The sequence below is a fragment of the Haliotis cracherodii genome, unplaced genomic scaffold (genome assembly GCF_022045235.1).
Source record: "Haliotis cracherodii isolate W230 unplaced genomic scaffold, xgHalCrac1.p SCAF_8, whole genome shotgun sequence".
Classification (NCBI taxonomy): Eukaryota; Metazoa; Mollusca; class Gastropoda; order Lepetellida; family Haliotidae; genus Haliotis; species Haliotis cracherodii.
In genome coordinates, this window is record NW_027266341.1 from 36,626,487 (window position 1) to 36,650,162 (window position 23,676).

The following is a 23,676-nucleotide window of genomic DNA, read 5'->3' on the forward strand; positions in this document are numbered from 1 at the left end:
AAAATATATTAGGCTGCATTGCTGTAAAGTGATTATCCATATCATAGGTGAATCATTAACAATCTTCATACATGATGTAAGTTCTTTATTTTTCCTATTCAGTTTTTAACACAAACCACACCTTTAAACAACATTGATACTTCGAGTATAACTATGGCCACACATTTGAAAAAGAAATAAGAACATACATTTACTCACTATATTGTATATTAGTTGTATTGTTTAAGTGAGCGGGTTTGGTTACAACGAAATTGTACAGACTTTCAGTAATATTAGAAGAGGTATTGTTAAGTATTGCTATTGTCCCACGGAAGTATACTTGTACTCTGCGACAGCCATTTAGACCAAACCACATAATGCTGTAATATACATCCGTTCAAGGTTTTAAACAGATAACATACTCAAATAGCCTATGCCTTTATAATGTATAATCATATCATGATAACTTTTACCTAACACAAGCAGGAAGTCGTGTGTTTTTTACCTGATGACCTTTATCCCCATTTGTGTACTACGGCATGACCATGTCCGATTAAGTTGATATAAACCACACGAATTCACTACTGGCTATTCATTCTGTCACTAATAGGGAAGTATTACTGTCTTAGAAAGTATTCAACATGTGCTGCACTACTCTCCATTTATTCGACAGTTGCCAAACAACTACTGCAATACAAAGGTCGTGTGTGTCACTCTCATTAAATATATTTTGGTTTGTCTGACGCATTAGTACAACAACATAGTCAGGGGAGGTGTCTGATTCCCATACCCAGAACACATGTTGTGTGTGTGTGTCTCATCCCTGCGACTAAGTAAAACAGTGATCATGTCTAATTCATAAACTGAGGTAGTAGACTTTTCTCACTTTATGAATAACCTAGACATATGCGGTGATCATAAATGGGACACACACGGATACCTTACCATCAGAAACTGTCACTTGGCAAAAAGTGTAAAAAATACACTTCAATGTACGAAATATTTTATAAGCTGTAAACCATAAGACCACCTGACATCCCTTTCTTGACGAGTTGACCGAAATCAGAATGTCTGTTTGAATATGAAATCTGAGCCTCCTCTATGATTATGTGATACAGGAAAAGGACAGACATGCATTTCAGATATTTACATTGTATGTCAGCAGTCCCCCTCCACCCGCTTATAAACTACCAGGTTTATTTTGAGCGACATCAGGTGTCCCGGCTATCCTGTCAAGCGGAAATAACTTCCTGGTTGTGAAACATGGCGGGTATGTGTATGCTAGCTGTCATCGTGGTCTCATTGGCTTGCTGGATACAGGTTGTCATTGGTGAGTGACACATCATGCTTCCTTATGTTCCATACATTGTATCTTTATGTCAATTATTGGAATGAAACTAACTAACTGCATCATTGTCTCACATAAGACAAGACAATCAATGCACATAAGACTGAGCATTGTAGACCAGTTAATGGGTTACTTGAAGGGGAGTTAGGTTGTATATGACGGTGATGTACAGTGGTTCGCAAAAGTATATGTACTTTATGTATTCGGAATAATACCACTATATCGCAAGAGCTGAAACTCATGCTAAGACGTTCAACACTGTTTGAATCATACTCTTAAAACAACAAATGGCTAATAAAACATGGATTTGAATTAAATTACAATGGAAGATTTAGAAAGGATCTGAAGTAAAAAATGATTCACATCATATTTCAGATTAAGGTTGTGAACATCGTTAACACAGCATCCTGAAACAATGACGTCGGAACGAGACATTTTAAAACAACGTTACACTGTAACTTAATCATGAGATTTTGACAAAACGTAATAATATAACGTTAACAATTGTTACAAAGCCCAACATGTTAAGACAGATACAGAACTTGTGTCCAGGCTCTGAGAGGTCCTCTGAGAAATGAGAAGTGACTCAAACAAGCTGCCGACATCTAATTCTACACTAGCAGAGTGTATTTTCAATTAAGATTAGATTATATAGTTATGTACATGTATGGTATTTCGAAACAACTAAGAAATACATTATTGAGATAAAGTGACGTCAGGCTAAAACAGTGAATAACATTTGCACATGGATATTATTAAGTTTACTGATGTCTCAATGAAACGACGTGGAGAAAATGCATATAGTATATTTTGATTGCTACCTTCTGCTGAACAAACCGTCCCTGTGTCTGAAGAGAGGTAGGTCGGTGGTTCGATCCCCCAGTCTTTAGGACCAAAGAAATTAAGAGACTACACTTGCCGTTACGCTGTCTGGGGTTCTGCGTTGAGGGGGTAAAGTAAGGACTGCACGACTCGGAGGCTGTGTAACGAGTTTGTCCATCTTAAAAAATGTGGCATGGTATCTCAGTGAGATTACACTATCAAACTACTAAGTCCAGACTAATTCGGGCACATCGCTGTGAGAGTGAAATAACCTTGAACGCGACGTTAAACCTCACCTCATCACACCCCATCCCATCCCACCCACATCTCACCTCACCTCATTTGGCCAGGTTCATTTTCAGCTTCCAATGTATATCTCCCCAGGTTCCTGTTCCCGGGGAACATTCGGAGATTCGTGTAGCTACACCTGTCACTGTGGGCAGTCTTGTCACCAGACAACTGGTGTTTGTGGAGGTGTCTGTGATAGAGGCTGGGTGGGAGGACAGGGGAAAATCTGTCAGAAAGGTAGGGATATAATTAAAAAGCATGACTGGCTGGGCGAGTGAGTTTTATTGAGTGGGTGAGAGAATATGTTTGTGTGGGTGTACTGGTACTTGTACGACTGAGTGATTGAGTATGGTTTTGGCTGGTTGTGAGAGTGAGTGAGTGAGTGAGTGAGTGAGTGAGTGAGTGAGAAAGTGAGGTTGGTTGGTTTGGTCAGTACGTGTGTGTATTGGTGTGTTTGTGGCTGGTTAGATGGGCGGGTGAGTGAGTGAGTTTTACTTTCATAAGGGCGTGTGAGTCTGTTAGCTTGAAGACCAAAGTGAGGCAGGTATTAAATGTTTACTAGTTTGGTGAAAACAGAGAGCACTGTTATGGTGCAGACAAACCATGAAACACAGGATGAATATGAATTGTGGGCATGTCTGCTCTGCGTCTATGTCCCTTCAAAACCATTTGAAAAGTATAAAATAAGTTTGATAATGCAATGCAGGATATACGTACTCAAAGGAACTCGAGCAAATGTGGCCGCGACTTTCTGTATTACAAGGTCCTGTTGTCCCAATCCGAGTGAGTGAGTAGAGGTTGGCTCGTTGAGAGTTTGGACCAGTGGGTGGGTGTATTGACTGAGTTGTTAGTAAATTTCTGATATGCGTATATGTTTCTTTAAAACCGTTTTAAAGTATAAAATTCGTTTGATAATTGATAATGCAGGGGGCGGTCGGATAACCTAGTGGTTAAAGCGTTCGCTCGTCACGTCGAAGACCCGGGTTCGATTCCCGACATGGGTACAATGTGTGAAGCCCATTTCTGGTATCCCCCGCCTTGATATTGCTGGAATATTGCTAAAGCGGCGTAAAATCATACTCACTCACTCACTCGTAATGCAGATTATATGTATTTATAGGTTATTCTAGCACAGGTGGCCGCAACTTAGTGTACTGCGTGTTGTGTATTTACCCGCCCGATCCTCTTGTCATGTGTCAAGTTTTCTGTATTCGCCCTTGTCTATCAACATATTTGTACACCGTATATCTGTAATAATATAAACATCATTTTAGGACTCGATACTTTTGAAAGTATGGTTTGGTTTTGAATGGATATGCATGCCTATTACAGTGTAATGTCTATTCTGGACACTTCTTGTGTTCAATACTTGAGTGAAATGTTGTGTTGGTATCAAAACAGAAAACGTTGCCTTAGGAAAAGACGCCTCATCCCCTACTCGACTGTGGACATCTGCCTGGTCTGCAGACAAAGCTGTAGATGGGAACTCTCACCAGAATGTGTACAAAAACTCCTGTTTCCACTCTAAGGACAACGTTCAGAGTTCGTGGAGAGTGGATCTGGGAGACGACTACAGGATACATGATGTCAGGATATATCATCAGAAAAATCGTATGACTTTTATGCATAGATTTCTTTACCTAATATAGTGTTACATATCAGGTCACCCCATTGGGACCAGGATTGGAATAGTTCTATTAATTGTTGAGAGATATGTACGAGGGGTGTTCATTAAAGATTTCCCCTAAACCACTTAGGGTTATCATATTTGGTTGAAATTTCACATGTGTAATGATACATGTATCTATGGGTTATGTCTGAATTTGCAGCACCGAACTATTAATCTTACCACTTTTACAGGTGTTATGATCGAGTAGGGTGTGACAATGGAGCCAGTAGAATACCGAGCAGTAATTAGGTTTTTATATTTGAAAGGTCGCACACCAAAAGAAACTTTCGATAAAATAAAAGCAACTTATGGGGAAGATGCCCCATCATATGACGTTGTTAAACACTGGCATCGCCAGTTCACGTGTGGTCGGACATCTGTGGAAACAGCTGCCATTCCTGGTCGCCCCCATTCAGCCATTGATGAGGACACTATCCATCAAGTGGAGACCGCCATTTTGGCAGGCCGACGTATAACTGTTCGCCAGTTAGCACAAGATGTCAAGATCAGTGTTGGGTCTGTGGAAAAAAATCATCCATGACAATTTGAACATGTATAAGGTGTCTGCACGATGGAATCCCAGGCTGCTCACACCTTTCCAAAAGCAGGAACGAGTCAATTGCACAAAGGATCATTTGGACATGTGCCAAAAAAACAACCTTTTTGACAGACTTATCACACAGGATAAAACATGGGTCCATCACTATGATCCTGAGACTAAAGTTCAGTCGATGCAATGGAAGCATGTGGAGTCACCACCCCCAAAGAAGGCACGTGTCAAACCCTCTGCAGGCAAGGTCATGCTCACGGTGTTTTGGGACCAGCACGGAGTAGTGATGATGGATTTCTTGGCAAGGGGTACCACAATTACAGGAGCTTATGCTTCACTGCTGCGGAAATTGCGGGACGCTATCAAACTTAAGAGGCATATAATGTCAACCACAGGTTTGCCTGTCCCAGACTAGTATATGTAAAACCCGCCATATAATTATAGCTAGGTTTAACTAGGTTAAAGCATATGGTAATACTCTGTATACCTATGTACATACAATTATAATAACGTTTGTGCACTGTGAGTATATTAGTACAGTAACCGTTTCGAAAATTCCGGAGCATTGTCAGCTGCCCGACTACAATGCAAATTTAGTATTGATTATGTATTTGAACTGATACTTTTTACAGATCTTGCTCGAATTCGCACGGCTGCACTCTACATGAGCAACACCAACAATACACCCAGTGTTCCCTGCTACACCTTCCCGTCCAACACTTCAGACACTGGCAGCGGTATCTACAACGTGGTCTGTGATGGAATAGGGAGATACTTCACCATCACTGATCCCACACACTTGAATCTCTGTGAGGTAGAGATTTATGGTATGGTATTTTCAGAAGTGTAATTTGTATCTTAAAGGAATACTTTCGCGATGAGAGAAGGAACATATCGATCCTATTGGCATATTATAAAGATAATCAAATTATTCAGTTATGTACATAAACAACAAAGGAATACAACATGCCCATGCATCATATTTTTGTGTATAAGAATATGCTTAGGCCCCGATTTGTTCGACCTATAACTATCTCAATTTGTGCCAACAGATGGTGCCTTGATATTCGACATTTATTTTGACTCTTTTAAGAGTCTTGACCTCGACATTGGAAGAATGGGCACAGTTGCCATATCAATTTCCGCCCACATCTAACATTTCTGAAGGGGAAGTTAGCGTTAGTGAATACATTGTTGTATAAGAGGGCGACGGATCAATCTTCCTTGTCACAACTGCAGTCACTGAGCTTCGTACTTCATTGAGGGTATTTGAGCTACACTAGCCTTCTCATATCTTACTAAAGATACGCCTGTGTATGATGAGGGGCATTTGATGTACTGGTAACTGGTCAAAACCTGAGGGCGTCCCTGACCAGAGACGGACATAATTCCCACTGGTGGGTCGCGTCAGACAACAATGTCGCCGTAATTCCGTTTTGTGTTGTCAAGAATAAGTTGTCAAGTTCAAGTTGCAACTTGTTGATGTATCAAACCTAATGTCTTCGGGCTTTTCCTTATTGCACGGATGTTGTTTGACGCTTTGTCGTAGGCCACCATCTGTTGTCAATAAGATTATGTATGATCAACAGTGTTTCAAACTTCAAAACACTTAAAAAAACAGGAGCGGTAAAGTTAACATTCAGCCATGTTATGCATGTCATTGTGCCTTTCCAATCTTCACACATTTTCACAGTTAAAGGAGAACTGTTTAATAAAACTGTGTTTAAAAATTGAAGTGACATTGAGAATGGCTAATCGGTTATGATCAAAAGTGTTCGTTTATCAATCTACAAACCCTTCAAAACAAAACAGGAAAGCTAAAGTGAACATCAAGCCACTTTAAACATAACAACACTAATGGATAGAGTTTGGTTTGGTTTGGTTTGTTTGTTGTTTAGCGCCGCACTCAGCAATATTCCAGTCTGGACCTGACAATCCAGTGATTGACATCATGCGCATCGATCCACGCAATTGGGATACGATGACATGCATCAACCACGAAGTGCGATTGAGAATGGCTATTTGGTTATTTCACTTGCAGATCTCCGTAAAATGTCACAATGAGAAATTAATCTAGACCCTATTTTACATGCAATTACATATGGAATAAACACCGCAATAGTGCAAATAATATTCATATATCAGTGACACTTTTGTAACCATATATTAAAAGACCACTGGAAACAAGTATATTCACTATCATCCTGTATCAAGTTTGCAGCCCGGGAGTCTTCGGCGATAGCTGCAATCAGTTCTGCCATTGCCTCCAAGCAACATGTGACCCAGTCAGTGGTGTGTGTCCTGGAGAGTGTAGACCAGGGTGGCAGGGAAACAGATGTGATACAGGTGAGGAGATTCAGTCAGTGTTGTGTGTCCTGGAGACTGTAGACCAGGGTGGCAGGGAGACAGATGTGATACAGGTGAGGTGATTCAGTCAGTGGTGTGTGTCCTGGAGACTGTAGACCAGGGTGACAGGGAGACAGGTGTGATACAGGTGAGGAGATTCAGTCAGTGGTGTGTGTCCTGGACACTGTAGACCAGGGTGGCAGGGAGACAGATGTGATACAGGTGAGGAGATTCAGTCAGTGGTGTGTGTCCTGGACACTGTAGACCAGGGTGGCAGGGAGACAGATGTGATACAGGTGAGGAGATTCAGTCAGTGGTGTGTCCTGGACACTGTAGACCAGGGTGGCAGGGAGACAGATGTGATACAGGTGAGGAGATTCAGTCAGTGGTGTGTGTCCTGGAGACTGTAGACTAGGGTGGCAGGGAGATAGATGTGATACACGTGAAGAGATTTAGTCAGTGGTGTGTTTCCTGGAGACTGTAGACTAGGGTGGCAGGGAGACAGATGTGATACACGTGAAGAGATTTAGTCAGTGGTGTGTGTCGTGGGGATTGTAGACAGGTAAGTATAGTATGAATCGCGGGCTCTATATTGTCGCGGTGTCGGTAAATCTCGTAAGCCAGATCCCCTGTCAGCTGTTATGCAAAACTAAGCGCACTATTTCATCGCATGATCGAATACATTGTTCCACCTGTGTACAATCAGAAAATGTATCAATAAAACCTGTAGCGTTTAATAGATGTCCTAAATTCATATTAGTAAACTTCTTTCTTACCCTACCATTCCAATTTTTACAACCATTTACAGCGTATCTATCAGCCCAGTTAAACACGTGTTTGTTTAACCTACTAGACATATTCTTAAGGCGACACCATTGTCTTCCTACACTTTTCCACTGTCTGACAGGCGGTATCCATCCCATGTCCCCATTTATAGCGACGTTAGGGGCGTATTTGCCGAGTCCCAAATAAAATCTAATGGCTCTATGGTGTACAGCATATATTGCTGACACATCATAATTACCCCAGATAGCCGCCCCGTAGTAAAGAACAGACCACACCATACTATCATACAATTTGGAATAGGTTTGGAAATGCATACCGCCTATTGTCTTAACCTTGGATATCAACAGGCCCAAAGCCCTATTAGCAGACTTCGCTGCTGCACGTGCCATTGCAGTAAAATCTAAGTGGTCTGTGAACAGTAGACCAAGATAATTATGCTTAGCAGCAATGTCTAAAATCATATTTCCGACATTAAAAACATGCTTCGTCTGTATGACAGACGGATTTCTAAAATGGACAATTTTAGACTTTTCCTTATTGATCTCTATCTTATTTGTGCAACACCAAGTATGTAAAACATCTACCAGTAGACTGAGATCAGCTTCATTCTCAGCTAGCAATGCTAAATCATCGGCATATGCTAATGCTGCAATATTAAAATTGTCTACAGTTACACCAAAATTAAGACTGTTGAGAGTATAGAATAAATCATTTATGAACAAGTTAAAAATCAAGGATAATGTATAATGATTGCAAGGCAGGTAACATTTTGCCTCCAATACCATGGTGAGAAAGTTTATCCCATAAAATGTTTCTATTAACACAGTCGTAAGCTTTCTTAAAATCTATAAATGCAACAAATGTAGATTTCTTTTTTACTTTTCTGTTTTCTATAATTGCTGTTAGCGTTTGGACGTGATCGATAGTAGATATTGCAGAGCATCCAGTAAATAGCATGAATTGTCATGTGTGTAACGATGAGGGTGATGACAGTTTGTTAAATCAAGATATAACGGCTAAAGAGGTTTCAGAAGCCATAGATTCCCTCAAATATGGTAAAGCAGCTGGTCCTGATGGTATTTTACCAGAGATGATAAAGTATGGCAGTGATGTTTTAATTCCACATTTTATAGTTCTTTTTAACAACATTCTGTGCAGTGGTAGTTTTCCAGATCAATGGTGTAAAAGTATTATCTTCCCTCTCTATAAGAAAGGTAATGTTCATGTTGTTAATAATTATAGAGGCATTTCCTTGATGGATATTTGTGGTAAGGTTTTTACCCAGGTTTTGAATAATAGATTAAAGCATTTTGTTAAGTTATATGATAAGCTCCCGGAATGTCAGGCTGGCTTCCGAAAAAGATATTCCACATTGGATAACATGTTTATTCTTCAATCATTAGTGCAGAAATATTTGTCTAAGTCAAAAGGAAGATTTTACTGTATGTTCATAGACTTTCAGAAAGCTTTCGACTCTATTAACAGGGATCTTCTTTGGTTTGTTCTGTATTCAAAAGGAATTCATGTGAAACTATTTACTATCATACAGGACATTTATTCTAAAACTCTCGCTTGTGTTAAAGTTTCAAAGAGTAGCATCTCAGATTATTTTAACAGTCTCAGTGGTATACGACAAGGGTGCGTTTTAAGTCCTCTTTTGTTTTCGTTATTCATAAACCAGTTGGAAGAGGACATCCAGCAGTGTGGTGGTATAGGGATATTTGTACACGAGGATTTACTGGAATTGGTTCTTCTCTTATATGCGGATGACTTTTTTTGCAGGTGTATTTTTGCAGATTCAGTTCTTGAACTACAGAAGAAGATTGATGTTTTACACAGATTTTGTAACAAATGGGGTCTAAAAGTTAACATGGATAAAACTGATATCTTAGTTTTTCGTGGTAAGTTAAGGAACTACGAGAAATGGAAACTGGGGCGTATGCCTGTCAAGGTTTCTACATATTACAGTTATTTGGGTATTATATTTTCAAACAGGCTGTGTTGGTCGAAAACAGTTCAGACATTAGTTTTGAAAGCAAGTAAAGCTTTAATTCCTATAAAACAGCTCAGTTATAAACTTCGAAATATCGCTCCCAAAGTGTTGTATAAAATGTTCGACTCTCAGATTAAACCTATTATTTTGTATGGTTCAGAGATTTGGCGGGTTCATAAATGGTTGTTTCTCGAACGTTTCCAAGCAAAGTTTTGTAAATTTGTTTTGGGTATCGGTTCCAAATCTACAAATGTTGCAGTGCTCGGAGAATGTGGTCGATATGGTATTTATATTGATTCTTACACAAGATGTTTAAGATACTGGTTTAAGCTTCTTAATATGTCTCAAGAGAGATTTCCAAAACGGGTTTACGATATGTTAGTTAGGTTTGATGCCGTTGGTAGGAATACATGGGTTTCGGTTATTAAGAATATGTTATATTCTCATGGCTTCGGACATGTGTGGGAATTTCAAGGTGCAGGTGATCCTGAATATTTTATAAGTGAGTTAATATTGAGGGTTAAGGACTGTCATGCACAAACATGGTATTCTGAATTGTCTGGATGCTCGAAATTAGAACTGTTTTCATTATTTCAGACATCATTATCACTTGAACCATATCTGTTAAATGTATTATCAAAAGAAAAGCGACGTATGCTTACCCTTTTACGTATTGGAGAACTGGGAATTATGCATAACATAGGAAGGAGGGATGGCATTGATAAGACACTCCGGTTTTGTCCATTGTGCAAGTTAAGGGTAGTTGAAAATGAAATTCATTTCATTCTTGTTTGCCCTATTTTTGAAGATATTCGCTCAAAATATTTCCCATATTTAGACTTCATTACTGGTAATAATCGTAAAGACACACTGGTTAGAATGTTAAGCTCTTCTGATGTAAACCGCCTTGAGAACAGCCAATTATGTTTAAAATGCTATCTGTCTTCGTTCTTCTTACCTGTAAATATTATTTCATGCAGCACAGAAACTAATCTGTATATATATGTACGTGGGCCTGAGGCCTTATTACCGAATAAACTGATTGATTGATTGATAGTAGATCTTTTTTGTCTGAATCTGTTCTGTGAATCATGGAGTACGTCGTTAGCTTCTGTCCACAGTTGTAGTCTTCTGTTAATCATACTACAATACAGTTTATAAATGGACGTAGTCAGTGTGATACCCCTGTATGAAAGGGGGTCCCTAGTGTCCAGGGTTGAGCACTTTGGAATGGGTCTAATTATGCCTTTCGACCATATTTGAGGAATCTTTCCTGTATTAAAACAAATATTAAAAATATAGCGGAGCGTTTTAGCGATAGCATCAGACTTCAGCACCTCGACGGGGATTTTGTCAGTACCTGTTGCTTTTCCTGTATGAGCCTTATGGATAGCAGTCTTTACTTCAAATAGACTTATGCTGTCGTTGAAAAGAACATGGTCATTGCCAGGTGTGATACAGGTGAGGAGATTATTTCAGCGATGTTTGTCCTTGACACTGTAGACCGGGACAGAAGGAAGACAGGTGTGATACAGATGAGGGATTGAGTCGGCGGTGTGTTTTCTGGAGACTGTAGACCGGGGAGACAGGTGTGTGTACTGGTAACAGCCGAACAGAGGTAGAGGGGTGCAGTGAAGGGCTATGGCTGACAAGCATGTTACACGGGTGAATGAGGTTATTGAATGACATTATTACTTTGGTCATCAGCGTGAGTGTCAGTTGGCGAATGTAGTAATGTAATTGATGTAATTGAACATATCATCCGCATTTAAGTAGCGATGACTGAAAATAGAGTGTGTTTCATTTTGAAAAATGCGTCAAGAAGCTAACTATGTAAACATGATCATTTTGACACTCGTCGGTGGCATGAAATAACGTGTTATGGACCCGGTTGTAAAATATGAAGTTGACAAAACCTACGTACAATATTATATGAACTGCAATTGTGGACATTTAAGCTGATGGACCCTGTCTTTGTATAGCAATAAATCCGTGCTATAGGCAAATACTTACACATTAGTTGGCAATCATATTTAAATTGTGATTCCGTTGTAATAGCTACACATCATATTGTAACTTATCCCTGAAAGGAGAGTCTTGATTAAAAAAATTAATTGTTTTTTCCTGTAGAATGTGACGCTGATTACTATGGAGTCAACTGTATGGACATATGTACTAACAGGAAATGTTCTGATGTCAACTCATCATGTGATCGCTACAATGGATCATGTGACAAGGAATGTCTCCCTGGATGGAGAGGTGTGGACTGTACACAAGGTACATTTTGACAAGTTGGAATATGTTATTTATGTTTTTATTATGTTTTTGCCCCTGGCATGATTCTCAATATGTTTTCTAAGTTATGGAGTGAACTCTAAAGCCTAATCTCTCTATGATATGTTACTTGTTTTTGTTTTTTTAAATTTCTTTCTTTGACATGTTTGAGAAGTGCATCACACTTTAAGATAGCTGATACGAAGTTATATATTATTTCCCTCAGTCATGCTATTTCAAGTTGAATTATACACGTGGAAATATTTTATATGCATAATGCGGACTAACGTCATATACGGAAATGGTTTTTCACACTGCAGGCAGATATAATCAAGATATAATCAATTTCCATCATTATACAATATTAGCAAAGCCACATATTACGAGCACTCTATATTAATTTGAGTTGGTTTAACCTAAGTAAGGCTCAACGTGGACTATGTGGAGAATGGATGAGGAATTGTAAGAGTAGGTATAACTTTGGGCCAAACAAACATCGTGGTGATTGATTTAACTGTGACCAAGGATATTGATCTCTGGATGTCATGGTCTGATTTGAGTCATTGAGTGATTAATATGCAGTTTGTGTATGTTATTGTTACAGCGGCTCATCACGTCAATGCCAACAGTGTGGCTTTATATGTGTCTTTATGCCTAATAATGAAATGACACAATTAAGCAAAATGTATATAATATGCACACAGACATGCTCTCTCTATATATATGTGCACTACATCAGAACATATTTACCAACACTTTCATAGAGTATTACATGATCATCAACTAATTCGTACAAGACTTAGTGTACTAAAATCCTGTACAATATATCATTACATTCATAGCTGTATATTATTGCTAATGATAAATGTATTCTAATAGATACAGCTACAAGCTATAAACTATATAAATTACTGAAAGCACTTTATAACAATATGGTTGTTTAACACTAATCACATTATATTCTAAGTGGTTACTTTAGCAATGACACACGAATGTATCATGACTTTGAAGAATAAGTAATATATTTACAACATTGCGTATCATGTGGATCATACTGCAAATTACACTATATAAAAAATATGCAATTAAAATGATAAAAATGTTCTTAACAAGACTGAAATAGCAGATACAAACCTCCTTATTATAAATATAAATATTAAAAAGGTATAAATTAACTGACCCTTATCAGTGCAGTGCTGTGAATCATGCAGTGTTGTAATGAAGCAGTGACCAGAGATGAGAAATATTGAAGTGTTTAAAGCTAAAAACCTGGTCACATGCTACAGAAACAATAGGATGGTCAATCACTTGCCAAGCTGTGGCTGAACCATATCACTAAAGACCTTTCATAACTATACCCCGTACGTTACCTGAGGATTAATAGTAGAGAGTGCTAAGGTTAGTTTAAGGAGTTATTACCATACTTAACTCAATTATTTACCTACATTTAAAATACGTAAGTTAAAATACACACTATTGACATTCTGCTACATTATGTTAGCTGATTTATTATCTCTATTTCGACTTGCTCGTGAACATAGTCCTGTAAGCATCAAACCGGTGCTCATCTGTTTCGTTTTAATCTGACAATCCTGTCCAAGGGGAGATGTCGAACATATGTTTTATTTGTTTGTTTCTTGATGCATGTTTTACAAAGAAAAGTAACTCAGTGCTTCCATCACAGAGTGTAACAATGGAACCTATGGAGCTAACTGCAACATGACGTGTTCAGAAAGAAAATGTGCAGGAGACTCGTCTTGCGACCACGTGAGAGGAACATGTACATCTGGATGCGTATCTGGATGGAAGGGTGAAGACTGTACCACGGGTAAAGACATAGTTTAGTCGCCTTGCACATACACACAGTTTTATATGGCTACATGCAAGTATACACCGTGTAGAATATATGTCCTTATCACAAAAGGGGTGGTCACTGAAAGTTCGATGAACCCAGTTCTCCTAAGTCTTGCTTCAGCTGTCAGAGGGTAAAGCTCCAGTTATGTTCCATTGTGTTTTTACCAAAGGTTCTCGGTACCTACCGCATGCTTTATTACCATTTGTTATGGTAGTTTGCCTTAATGCATGCCAATTCCAAATATACGCGCGCGTGCGTGTGTGTGTTTAAAGTTATTTCAATTTATTAATCAAATGAGAATTCTTAAGATACTAAATGTTCATACAGAAATTTGTTTTATTTGTTGGTGGTTACTTTTTGAATATAAGTGCTCCCTAGCTCTAAGACAAACATCAACACGCGGCGGTCAGTAGATGATAAAATCCCCAGGTAACCTGAGCCTATGCTTAAAGAAAATATGCCTTATGAAATGTTTTGTACTGTATTGGAACGTCTGAGATTACGTGGAGATAATATATACCACCAATATTGAAATATAATTGAGATTTTCTAATGGTACACTGTTTGTTGATACATAATCCACATGTAGGATGATGGCCACCTTATCTGTCCAACCTTGTGGGTGCGATTATGCGAGATGTATGCCCACCTGAAGAGAAATTACTGTTTGATGACAGAAGGTTCTTTACTGCTATTAATTTTTAATGAAAATTCTACCGATTTGAAAGTCTGTCTTTGAAATGATTGAATAGTATACTATTCCAGAAAATCATCAACCTGGAATGTCATTTTGAGCTATTGCCACGGTGTTGAACGTTAATCACCCTGTAATTAGTCAACTCATTAGAAAACGCACGTGTACTGGACATGTGAGGGACTTGTCGAGATCAGGATGTCCACGGAAGACTCGTGCCAGAGGTGGCAGGGTCCTTTGTACGCCAGGCACAACGGATGCTAATTGCAACTTGCTGTGTTCTTTGTCATTACTGGCATACCCACAACGGAGTGTACCTTAGCACCAGTCAGGAGTCTTCTGACAGCAGCAGGGTATCAGAAGACCAGTAAAGCGTCCACCCTTTCACCTTAACAGATGCGGGACACTTTCGACTGATGTCAGGCTAGAGCACACTGGAACTTGAGGTCACGAAGGAGGATTTATTGGTCTGACTAGAGTCGGTTTTGTTGCACCACATTGATGGTAGGATTGGTGTCTGTAGGCAAAGATGAATATCTTATCATCAGCACAACATCCAGGAAACATTGGCATGTGTTGTTGGCTCAGGCATGGTATGGGAACGTTGCTTCTTTGATTGTAAACATCAAGTGGACAAAGGTACCAGGATGCCATACTTGACTGTTTTGTTGCGCCTCGTTTGATAACCATGCACTTGTCCCGTCTTCAATGACGACAATGTCCTACCCCACCTAGCCCCAACCGTGACTGACCATCTCCATAACGACAATGATTCACTGCCTTGGCCTTCTCAAAGCCCAGACCTGATTCCAATCGAACATCTATGGCATCAGTTGGGACATAGGGTTAGAGCCAAGAATTGACACAGGCAGTGCATCAGAAATGGCAACACATCCCTCAGTTGAGGATCAGGCGTCTGATATTGAGCACGATGAGGCGTCTTTGCGATGTGATTCGTGTGTTTTGTGGTTCACCAGATATTGACTAACACTGTTGATCATTTAACTGTGACATGAGTACAACGTTATTAAGACACGTACGTTTTGATCTGTCCATCTCATTCCTGAAGTTACCATACGTATACTACCTCTATTTATCTCCGATTACAGTCAGTGTCGTCACTGGGGAATGAAGTTGTTTTTCTTTGCACCTGATTATTATTCCTATTGTTTATGAAATAACATGTTGTACATTAAATTAAAACATACTTTTGATTGCTCTCCTTCCGCTTTCCAGTTTCTCCTTACAGATCTCTGTTCTTATGACAATAATTTCTTGCCAGTCCGTTCCATATACGAGATGGGATATACATCTTCCTCGTTTGTGTTGTTAGCCTGTGACAGCCAACATTACGGAGCCAAATGTGACAAGACATGTGCCTCCAGACACTGTGTGGGAAACTCTTCCTGTAACTCAACAGGGGACTGTGACAGGGGATGTGAGACAGGGTGGACACTGGACGATTGCACAGGTAATGAAACCATTGCGTTGATGAGAAAATACTTTCGTCGTGTCCAATAACGGTTTATAATAAATGTATGCTCAGATTCAAACCATGTATTTCAATAGCTTTCATTTTTCTTTGATTATATTCTAGCGTGCATTCCTGGCTATTTTGGGACCGAATGTAAAGAGGAGTGTGGACTATGCGCTGGTAATCACAAATGTCACTCTAGTTCAGGCAAGTGTCCCTCTGGCTGTGTGGAAGAATACATGGGACCCCAGTGTAAAGGTAAGCATCACAGAATTACAGGAACATCAATTAGACCAACCTGCAGGTTCATTCACACACATGTTAGAAATATCAAATACAATGTGTGTGAAGGGGAAACATGGTATAACAGGCTGGCCAAAGTCTTGAAAGCCCAATGGCCATATAGTCAATAATTAGCCCGGTCCCTGATCAAGTTACTTAAAGGAATGGGATCAGATACAAATCATATACCTCGGCCATGCAGACACTTTAAGCAAATTCTTTCAATCATATGATAATTTATTGTCAGTAGATATTTAGCAAAGACCCGATCACCATGTTAGAGAGCGTATTTTAGCTGACACATACACACATTACATCGACCATGCATACATGTATATATGAGTCATGTCATCTCACAGATCAGTCAGAACCTACCCAGACCGTCCCTGTCGCAGCTCTAGCAGGAACTGCAGTGGGTGTTGTGCTGGTGGCCCTCGTGGTCATCCTCCTTGTGCTTCTCAGAAGGTCAGTTACTTTATTGCCATGGAAACAATATTCCATACAAGTGTTGAGATTATATAATTTGATAACAAATATGTATTGTACATTAAACAGAAGGAGACGGCAGAAAGGAAAAGGATCTTCTTCCAATGAATCAGTCCTTAAAGAGACTTCACATGTCCCTTCCAAGAGGACAAACGTTCAAGGTACATATCATAAAAAATGATTGTGTCAATTTATGCTGTCTTTGATATAAAAGTTTTCCATTTTGTAAAATGTGGCAGGTGCGTACTTTTTTCTAGAACACCTATTAACATCACTAAGTTTCTGTGATTAGCGCATATTATTTTCATCACCCTTTCGCCTTTTACGCTCTCCCAGCTGATATTCGAGACTGATTATTCTTTGGCGTTGGTGCTTTAATGTATGTGAGGGAACCAAATTTATAAGTGATACAAATAAAACTAATGTGAATATGGCATTGCGCACAGATGCAGAAAGTACATACATAAATGTTGGATTTGATGAGGAAGCGAAGCCAGTCCTGTCATCCAAGAAGACTCGGACAACTACTGCACAAGTGGCTTTAGCATCTCCATCACCAGATGGTCGCAATGTTAACATGCGTGAAAACCAAAGTGGGGACAAACGTGACAACGTACTTGTTAATCATCCAGTCGACAGTCAAGGTGTGCCCGTCCTGGAGGATGAAGAAGATTATGATACCAATGCTCAGGTAACACCACAGGAAGCACCCGATCTTGCTGACAGAAGTTACTACAATCTGGATGATGTTGAAGCATGCCATGCTATCCCCGTGTCCTCACTTGCGACACGAGTGCAGGCGATGGAAGACCAGCCTGAAAGGGCTGAAGAGGAGTTTAAGGTCAGTTTCAGGAAGGAAATATATTGAAAGTCTGTGTAACCTGACACCTGATAGTATTACTATAACAATATCAGGCTCATGTTGGTGAAGGATGTCATTTCTTCCTTTCAGCGTCTACCTGATGGTTTCATGCATTCCTATGAGGAATCACAAAAGACGAAGAACAAAGGGAAGAACAGGTTCAAAGGATATTACCCATGTAAGGATAAAATATTGTATTTAAATTCTTCAATACACGAAAGCCTCCCCTTTTATAGGATATTATGTTATGTACAATGTTTCTGTTTTTGCCAGATGACTTCAATCGGGTGATCTTGCATGACGCTAGTGATGACAGTAGAAGTGACTACATCAACGCAAGCTACTTGGATGTGAGTAACAACTTTGTTATAACATTTTCTAAAAGTCAGAAGTATCCACAACATGAAATATTTTTTCAAATGTATTGTAAGGATGGTCAGGATAAACATTCAACTAAAAACAATTTTTTACATTTAACATACATATGTTACAATTGCCATTGTTTGTATTAAAGTTCTGTGATCTTTTTTCGCTGTCTTCGTCCAGGGTTACAAGTCAGAGAAGCGTTATATAGCAGCACAAGGTAATATCAAATAGGGATTGGTCAATAAAAGGGTGTAACGTTTTAACTCAAGGAACATCATGTAGATGAATAGAAGTTGGGTAAATACATCATCTCCGATTCGTCCTCAGCCGCGTTACGTTATAATTTGTTGAGTATTAACCTCGTACAGGTCCCTACAAATCAGACATAATAACGGACTTCTGGAAGATGATCTGGCAGGAGGGTTGCAGCACTATCGTCATGGTAACAGGTCTGGTGGAAGCATGCAAGGTATGAACTTAGTTCTCTGAGGTAATTTAACTCTCTGACTTTACAACAATAAGATTACATTTGTATGTAAGAATTAAAGTGGTCTTTTTATGGTATTCACATGAAATCAAATTAAAAATATAGCTTGAAATGTTTATGGATGCAATTATTCATACATGTGAACTCTGTTAAAGATGAAGTGTCTACAATATTGGCCAGAGAAGGGTACCAATACGTTTGGAGTCATTTCAGTTACTCTGGCAGCACAAACACAACTAGCAAACTATACTATCACCAAGTTGGCTGTTCAGAAAGAGAAGGTAGGTGTGAGTCTGAACGATATTACCTATCGGTAAGCCATGCTGAATGTCACATCAGAGACCCTGTATGTGATGTCTTACATTAATTGGACACCTATGTCCTCTCTTTTACAGAGGGTACCGATGTATTGGAATTATAAATGAAGTAGTAAAGGATACACGTATTATTGTCAAACGTTCGTTTAGCACCCGCTCATGGAATATACAAAATCATTTATGACGACAGGAAAGCATGAGACGGATTGTCCACCACCTTCACTTCACCAGCTGGCCAGATCATGGTGTGCCGGACACTGCTGCCCTACTGGAATTCCTGTGGAGGGTCAAGGTCATATCTGGACAACAAACACAGCCGATCATAGTTCACTGCAGGTTCGGTTCAAAAGACGAAGTCAATAGCCATAAGAGGCGCAAAACTTTAAATACATCAATATCAAATTTTAGTTTTCGAATTATTGCTCAATGAACATTCTAAGAATTCAAAGAATTGTATATTGATACTATAACGTAGTGTGTATTGTACAAGAAATCATAATACTGATCATATTTATTGAGCCATAATGATGTATACGAATACGATACTTTCAAGGCCCTGCATTTATATAAATATGAGCGAGAAAAATACATTTCTATATCTAAGTATAAGAAATCTCATTTTGCGATTCCAATGATAGCTTGGTGATGATAACAAATGTCCGCGAAACGGTGAGCACAGCCTGCCCCACCAGGATGTCACAAACACAAGGACAAGACAAGTTTTTACCTGAAAAACCACGGCAACAAGTCAAAATAGGACATCATCTGTGTAACTGATTCGTCAAATTTGGAAATGTCTTCGACATGTTTACTTAGAAAGGCCTTGAATGCCGTAAGCCTGATTAAACAACTTTTGAGCAAGAGTCGTATGCTGTTCTGTGAACTCAATAAGGAAAGAACATGATGGATCGCTGGAACATTGATTATAAGCAGGAAGGTTTTTAAGTGTTCTTAGTTGGCTAAGATAAAAAAGACACTGGTGCTTTTCGAATTCTTTGTAAGTATATCAAAGGATGTTTAGGTGGTATTTTGTTACTGTTTTGTTAAAACTTGTTCTTCAATCCAGTGCTGGTATAGGTCGAACAGGGACGTACATCACTATCGACAGTCTTGTGGAGCAGGCAAAGACAGAGGGCATTGTGGACGTCGTTAGCTTCGTCTCCAACATGAGAGGGCAGAGGAAGAACATGATTCAAACAAAGGTAATTGTAAAACATGACAATTGTTTTGCTAAAGTAGGATATCTTATTGATAACTATGTCATTGGTGATAATTTTCTATCAAACACCTTTATATATCCAGGAGCAGTACCTGTTCATCTATCAGGCGTTGGCAAGGGCCGTGTCAGACGGGGACACAACACTTGACTCCACCTTCATCAAACACCTTGACCTCGGTCAGGTGTTAGATGTTACTGTGGGCAATAGGACGGTACAACAACACCTCGAGGTAGGCATACCTATTAACACAAATTCACCTTTTCTCCGTTCACGTATTGCAATTGAGCAGAAATCAGCCACCAACTGTCTGACCCGTCAACGTTGATTACACACTTTTGACAAGTGACGGTATAGATACACTCCATGTATCCAGATACATACTTTCCACGCTCATTTTTAAAGAATTAGCCATGGTAATATGTAACCTAAAGATGTGTATGAAATAATTAAAAATAATAAGTTGTGCAGAATGTACATCACATTTAGTGATTGACTGACTCATGATCATCTCATTTATTTTAGGCTTTCCAACGCGGAAGTGGGGGTGAGTACAGTGTTATCAGTATCAAGTGACAATACATGTAATGAAAGAACAACTGGTTATTTAACTCTTTAAATATATGATGATATGTTATACATGCTAAGGAAATGAACTAAGTCTGCGTGACCTTGAATATCGAGACACATGTCAACAATGTAACTTTGAAAATAGTCTTGTAGTTAAAGTTCTCGATATCAGTTGCAATTACCTTTCAGGGCATGCCGAGGGAGCAGTTGTCACAAGCGTTCCTGTAAGTAACCAGCGCAATACACCATATTCAATGTACAGATGTTGTGCATTCAGTGGTGAAATGCTATATTTATTCTCAAGTTTACAATTGATGTTTCACTCGAGTAAAATATCACTTTGTGCCAGTACTACTTTCAGTCTGCTTCAATTACGCTATGGTATTCAGAGTAAGATCGTGCACTTCATGCACGAACATACCTAATAAGTAAAACAGTTGTCTTTTTCTGCGCCACTCATGACAATGTCGACCTTCCAGATCAATTGATGATATCAACAAGTTATTTGACAAGGGACAAATATGCTCTGTTTACTTGTACGTTTTTGGATAAGTCGCGTGAATAGCCCAAACATACAAAACTGACAATTTGGTAAAGAAGAATGATATCAGTCATTATTATAACCCTTTTTATTAATACCCAATTCTATTTCGCAGTCATATGCATCTCGGAATGGGTTCTTTATTATGTCGTCACATCCGGAAAAAGAGGCCGTGTGGAATCAAGTTTACAACAGTGACTCACACATTTTAATAACAAATGCTGGAGGTGCTCTGGTCAGTATATATTTACTGATATTTAAAAATGGTTTTATGTATTCTAAGATATCAAGACCACACATTTATGTCACGCCTTTTGTCCCAAGTATACACTTTATACAAACAGTAGTAACCATATACAACTTTGTAGTTGTTTCCTATTTAAGAGAAAGTGAGCTGGGCCCATTTGAGGAGTGGGTTTAATTCCCGAAGAACGTTAAAGAAATAGTGTCTATTTTTGTAGGAAAATGTGCAGAATATTATCTTGATGCAATTGTTTCTTTGAAGAGCAGCAACAACATAAAACGAAACATCATGCTCAAGAAACACATCAGTCCTACGGATATGATGCTATAAATCTGTCATTGTATGTTTTGTAGAGGTTATTTCAAGACACATTGCCAACGGTACATTTCATATAATTATGAAACACATTTGACATTTACTTTGATTTAAAGTGCAGTTAGAATTGGCTTTCAACAACCCGTGCTTGTCGTAAGTGACGACTAACAGGATCGGGTGCTGAGTTGGTTGAATACATCGATGCTCGTGATGTCAATCACTGGATTGTCGGGTCCAGACTCCACAATTTACACACTACCGTCATATTGCTGAGTTGGGCGTCAAAGACCTACTCACTTTATTAAAAGTAAGCTGCATTTTAAATAGCTTTCACAGAATAGTTTGATATATTATGTTCAAAGTCCGTACTCAAGGGAGCATAAATGTCCTGATGATAGTTACAGATGTAACAAACGACATATAGGTACAAGATCTATTTGATGTTCATAAATTCTTCATCATTAGCAACTCGTTCCAGGATTACCTCCCATCAGTAGACTGTCCTGTTACCACCACCAGGTTTGAAGTGAGCATGTCCAGGTCTACAGCTCTGTCTGATGACATCCTTCTGAACACAGTGGAGCTGAAACTAAAGGTTGAAAAACAAAATATTTTAATACGAATACTGATGTATTGTGTGTAGCGTTAACCCACAATGTTGTTACTCGAGTTATATCACTGTATCTTTTTACCACACGAAGAGTCCTGTGTGGATTCTGGAGAGGAAAAGGTCACCAGTATTCCATATAAGAACCAGTTGAAGAGACCGGTGGCCAGGGTCGGTAACTTGGCTGATTGTGTGCCAGATAGTGTGGATCGTTGTTCATGTATTCAGCTCATGTTAACTGTTCCAGACTCGATTATTTACAGAAATCGTTCAACAGTCAGTCACTTACTCTCTACCGTGGCCTGAAAAATATTTACATGACTACATACGTGTGCATAACCTTAAACAGCAGTGTGCATTATAGGTAACCATTTAATATTTCAATATTTCAGGATATCGATGACAGTACTGTTCTTCAACATTACCACATCATGGGGAGTGTAAGGGATCCCAGTTTCCACTTGCTGATTGACAACTTTCTCACGTGGACAAGTGATCCCCAACGTGGCTTAAGCACAGTGGTAGCAGAGTATGTACATACATATCAATGTTGGTGTTGGTGCAGGTGTTAAGATGTAATTATTTGGCACTACTAAGGTACGTCGATAGCATAGTACCTTGCCTAGTCATTGACTGTCTGTTCAAATATAATCAAATGCTACAGGCAGTAAATTGTGAATTGAATTACTTATTTGAATGTAATTGGTGTATCACAGATCTGTGGAGGAGTTTCGTCTCTTGGTGCTTCTGCTTAACATCGCCAGCAGGCTGCAGGACGATGGTAGGGTGGACGTCATCAACAACATGCGACAGCTTTACACTCGTCTTGGAGGTCCGCCATTCACAGAGGTAAAATATAATATGCAAGGGTATCACCAATGTCTGTTCTTATGTTCTCTTGACCACATGGCAGCTACAGTTCTGATATGTTGCACACTTAATCTATATTTCATTCACAAATGTAAGGTTTTATAGAAATTGTATTCAGATATAGGTAAAATTGCATGTATTAAACAAGATGTTAAAATGTTTGTATTTTAAACGTCTTACAAACATGGGTGAACATTTGCTGATTTCAGCTCGCGTGTAATTTCAGACTGACGTGAGATTCTGTCTTGATTTCACTCAGCAGTGGATGAAGAAACTTGGAGTTTACGCCAATTTCTGACACCATATCGAGACGAAAGCACCACTGGCTAGATACAGAGGGGCTACGCTTATTTCAATATGTGCTAGGCCTGAGTTTTCTACAATACGCAGCAAAGTTACACTGACTTTTGTTTCCAAAAACATTCTCAAAGCAA

The 23,676-nt window shown here is 39.1% G+C and overlaps 1 protein-coding gene across 1 annotated transcript; it reads left to right on the forward strand.

Moving 5' to 3' along the window:
• The first annotated feature begins 1,242 nt into the window (after positions 1-1,242).
• On the forward strand, positions 1,243-23,669 carry LOC139450445 (uncharacterized). Its single transcript, XM_071232153.1, has 27 exons — positions 1,243-1,309; positions 2,534-2,674; positions 3,839-4,048; positions 5,289-5,483; positions 6,871-7,002; positions 11,912-12,058; positions 13,740-13,883; positions 15,938-16,075; positions 16,202-16,336; positions 16,720-16,825; positions 16,916-17,007; positions 17,293-17,687; positions 17,799-17,886; positions 17,982-18,058; positions 18,255-18,291; positions 18,443-18,543; positions 18,717-18,842; positions 19,069-19,214; positions 19,945-20,080; positions 20,181-20,327; positions 20,621-20,642; positions 20,855-20,889; positions 21,322-21,441; positions 22,244-22,360; positions 22,765-22,901; positions 23,089-23,221; positions 23,469-23,669. The coding sequence occupies exons 1-27, from the start codon at positions 1,243-1,245 to the stop codon at positions 23,538-23,540; spliced, it is 3,396 nt and encodes a 1,131-aa protein (XP_071088254.1). The 3' UTR covers positions 23,541-23,669.
• Positions 23,670-23,676: the final 7 nt, after the last annotated feature.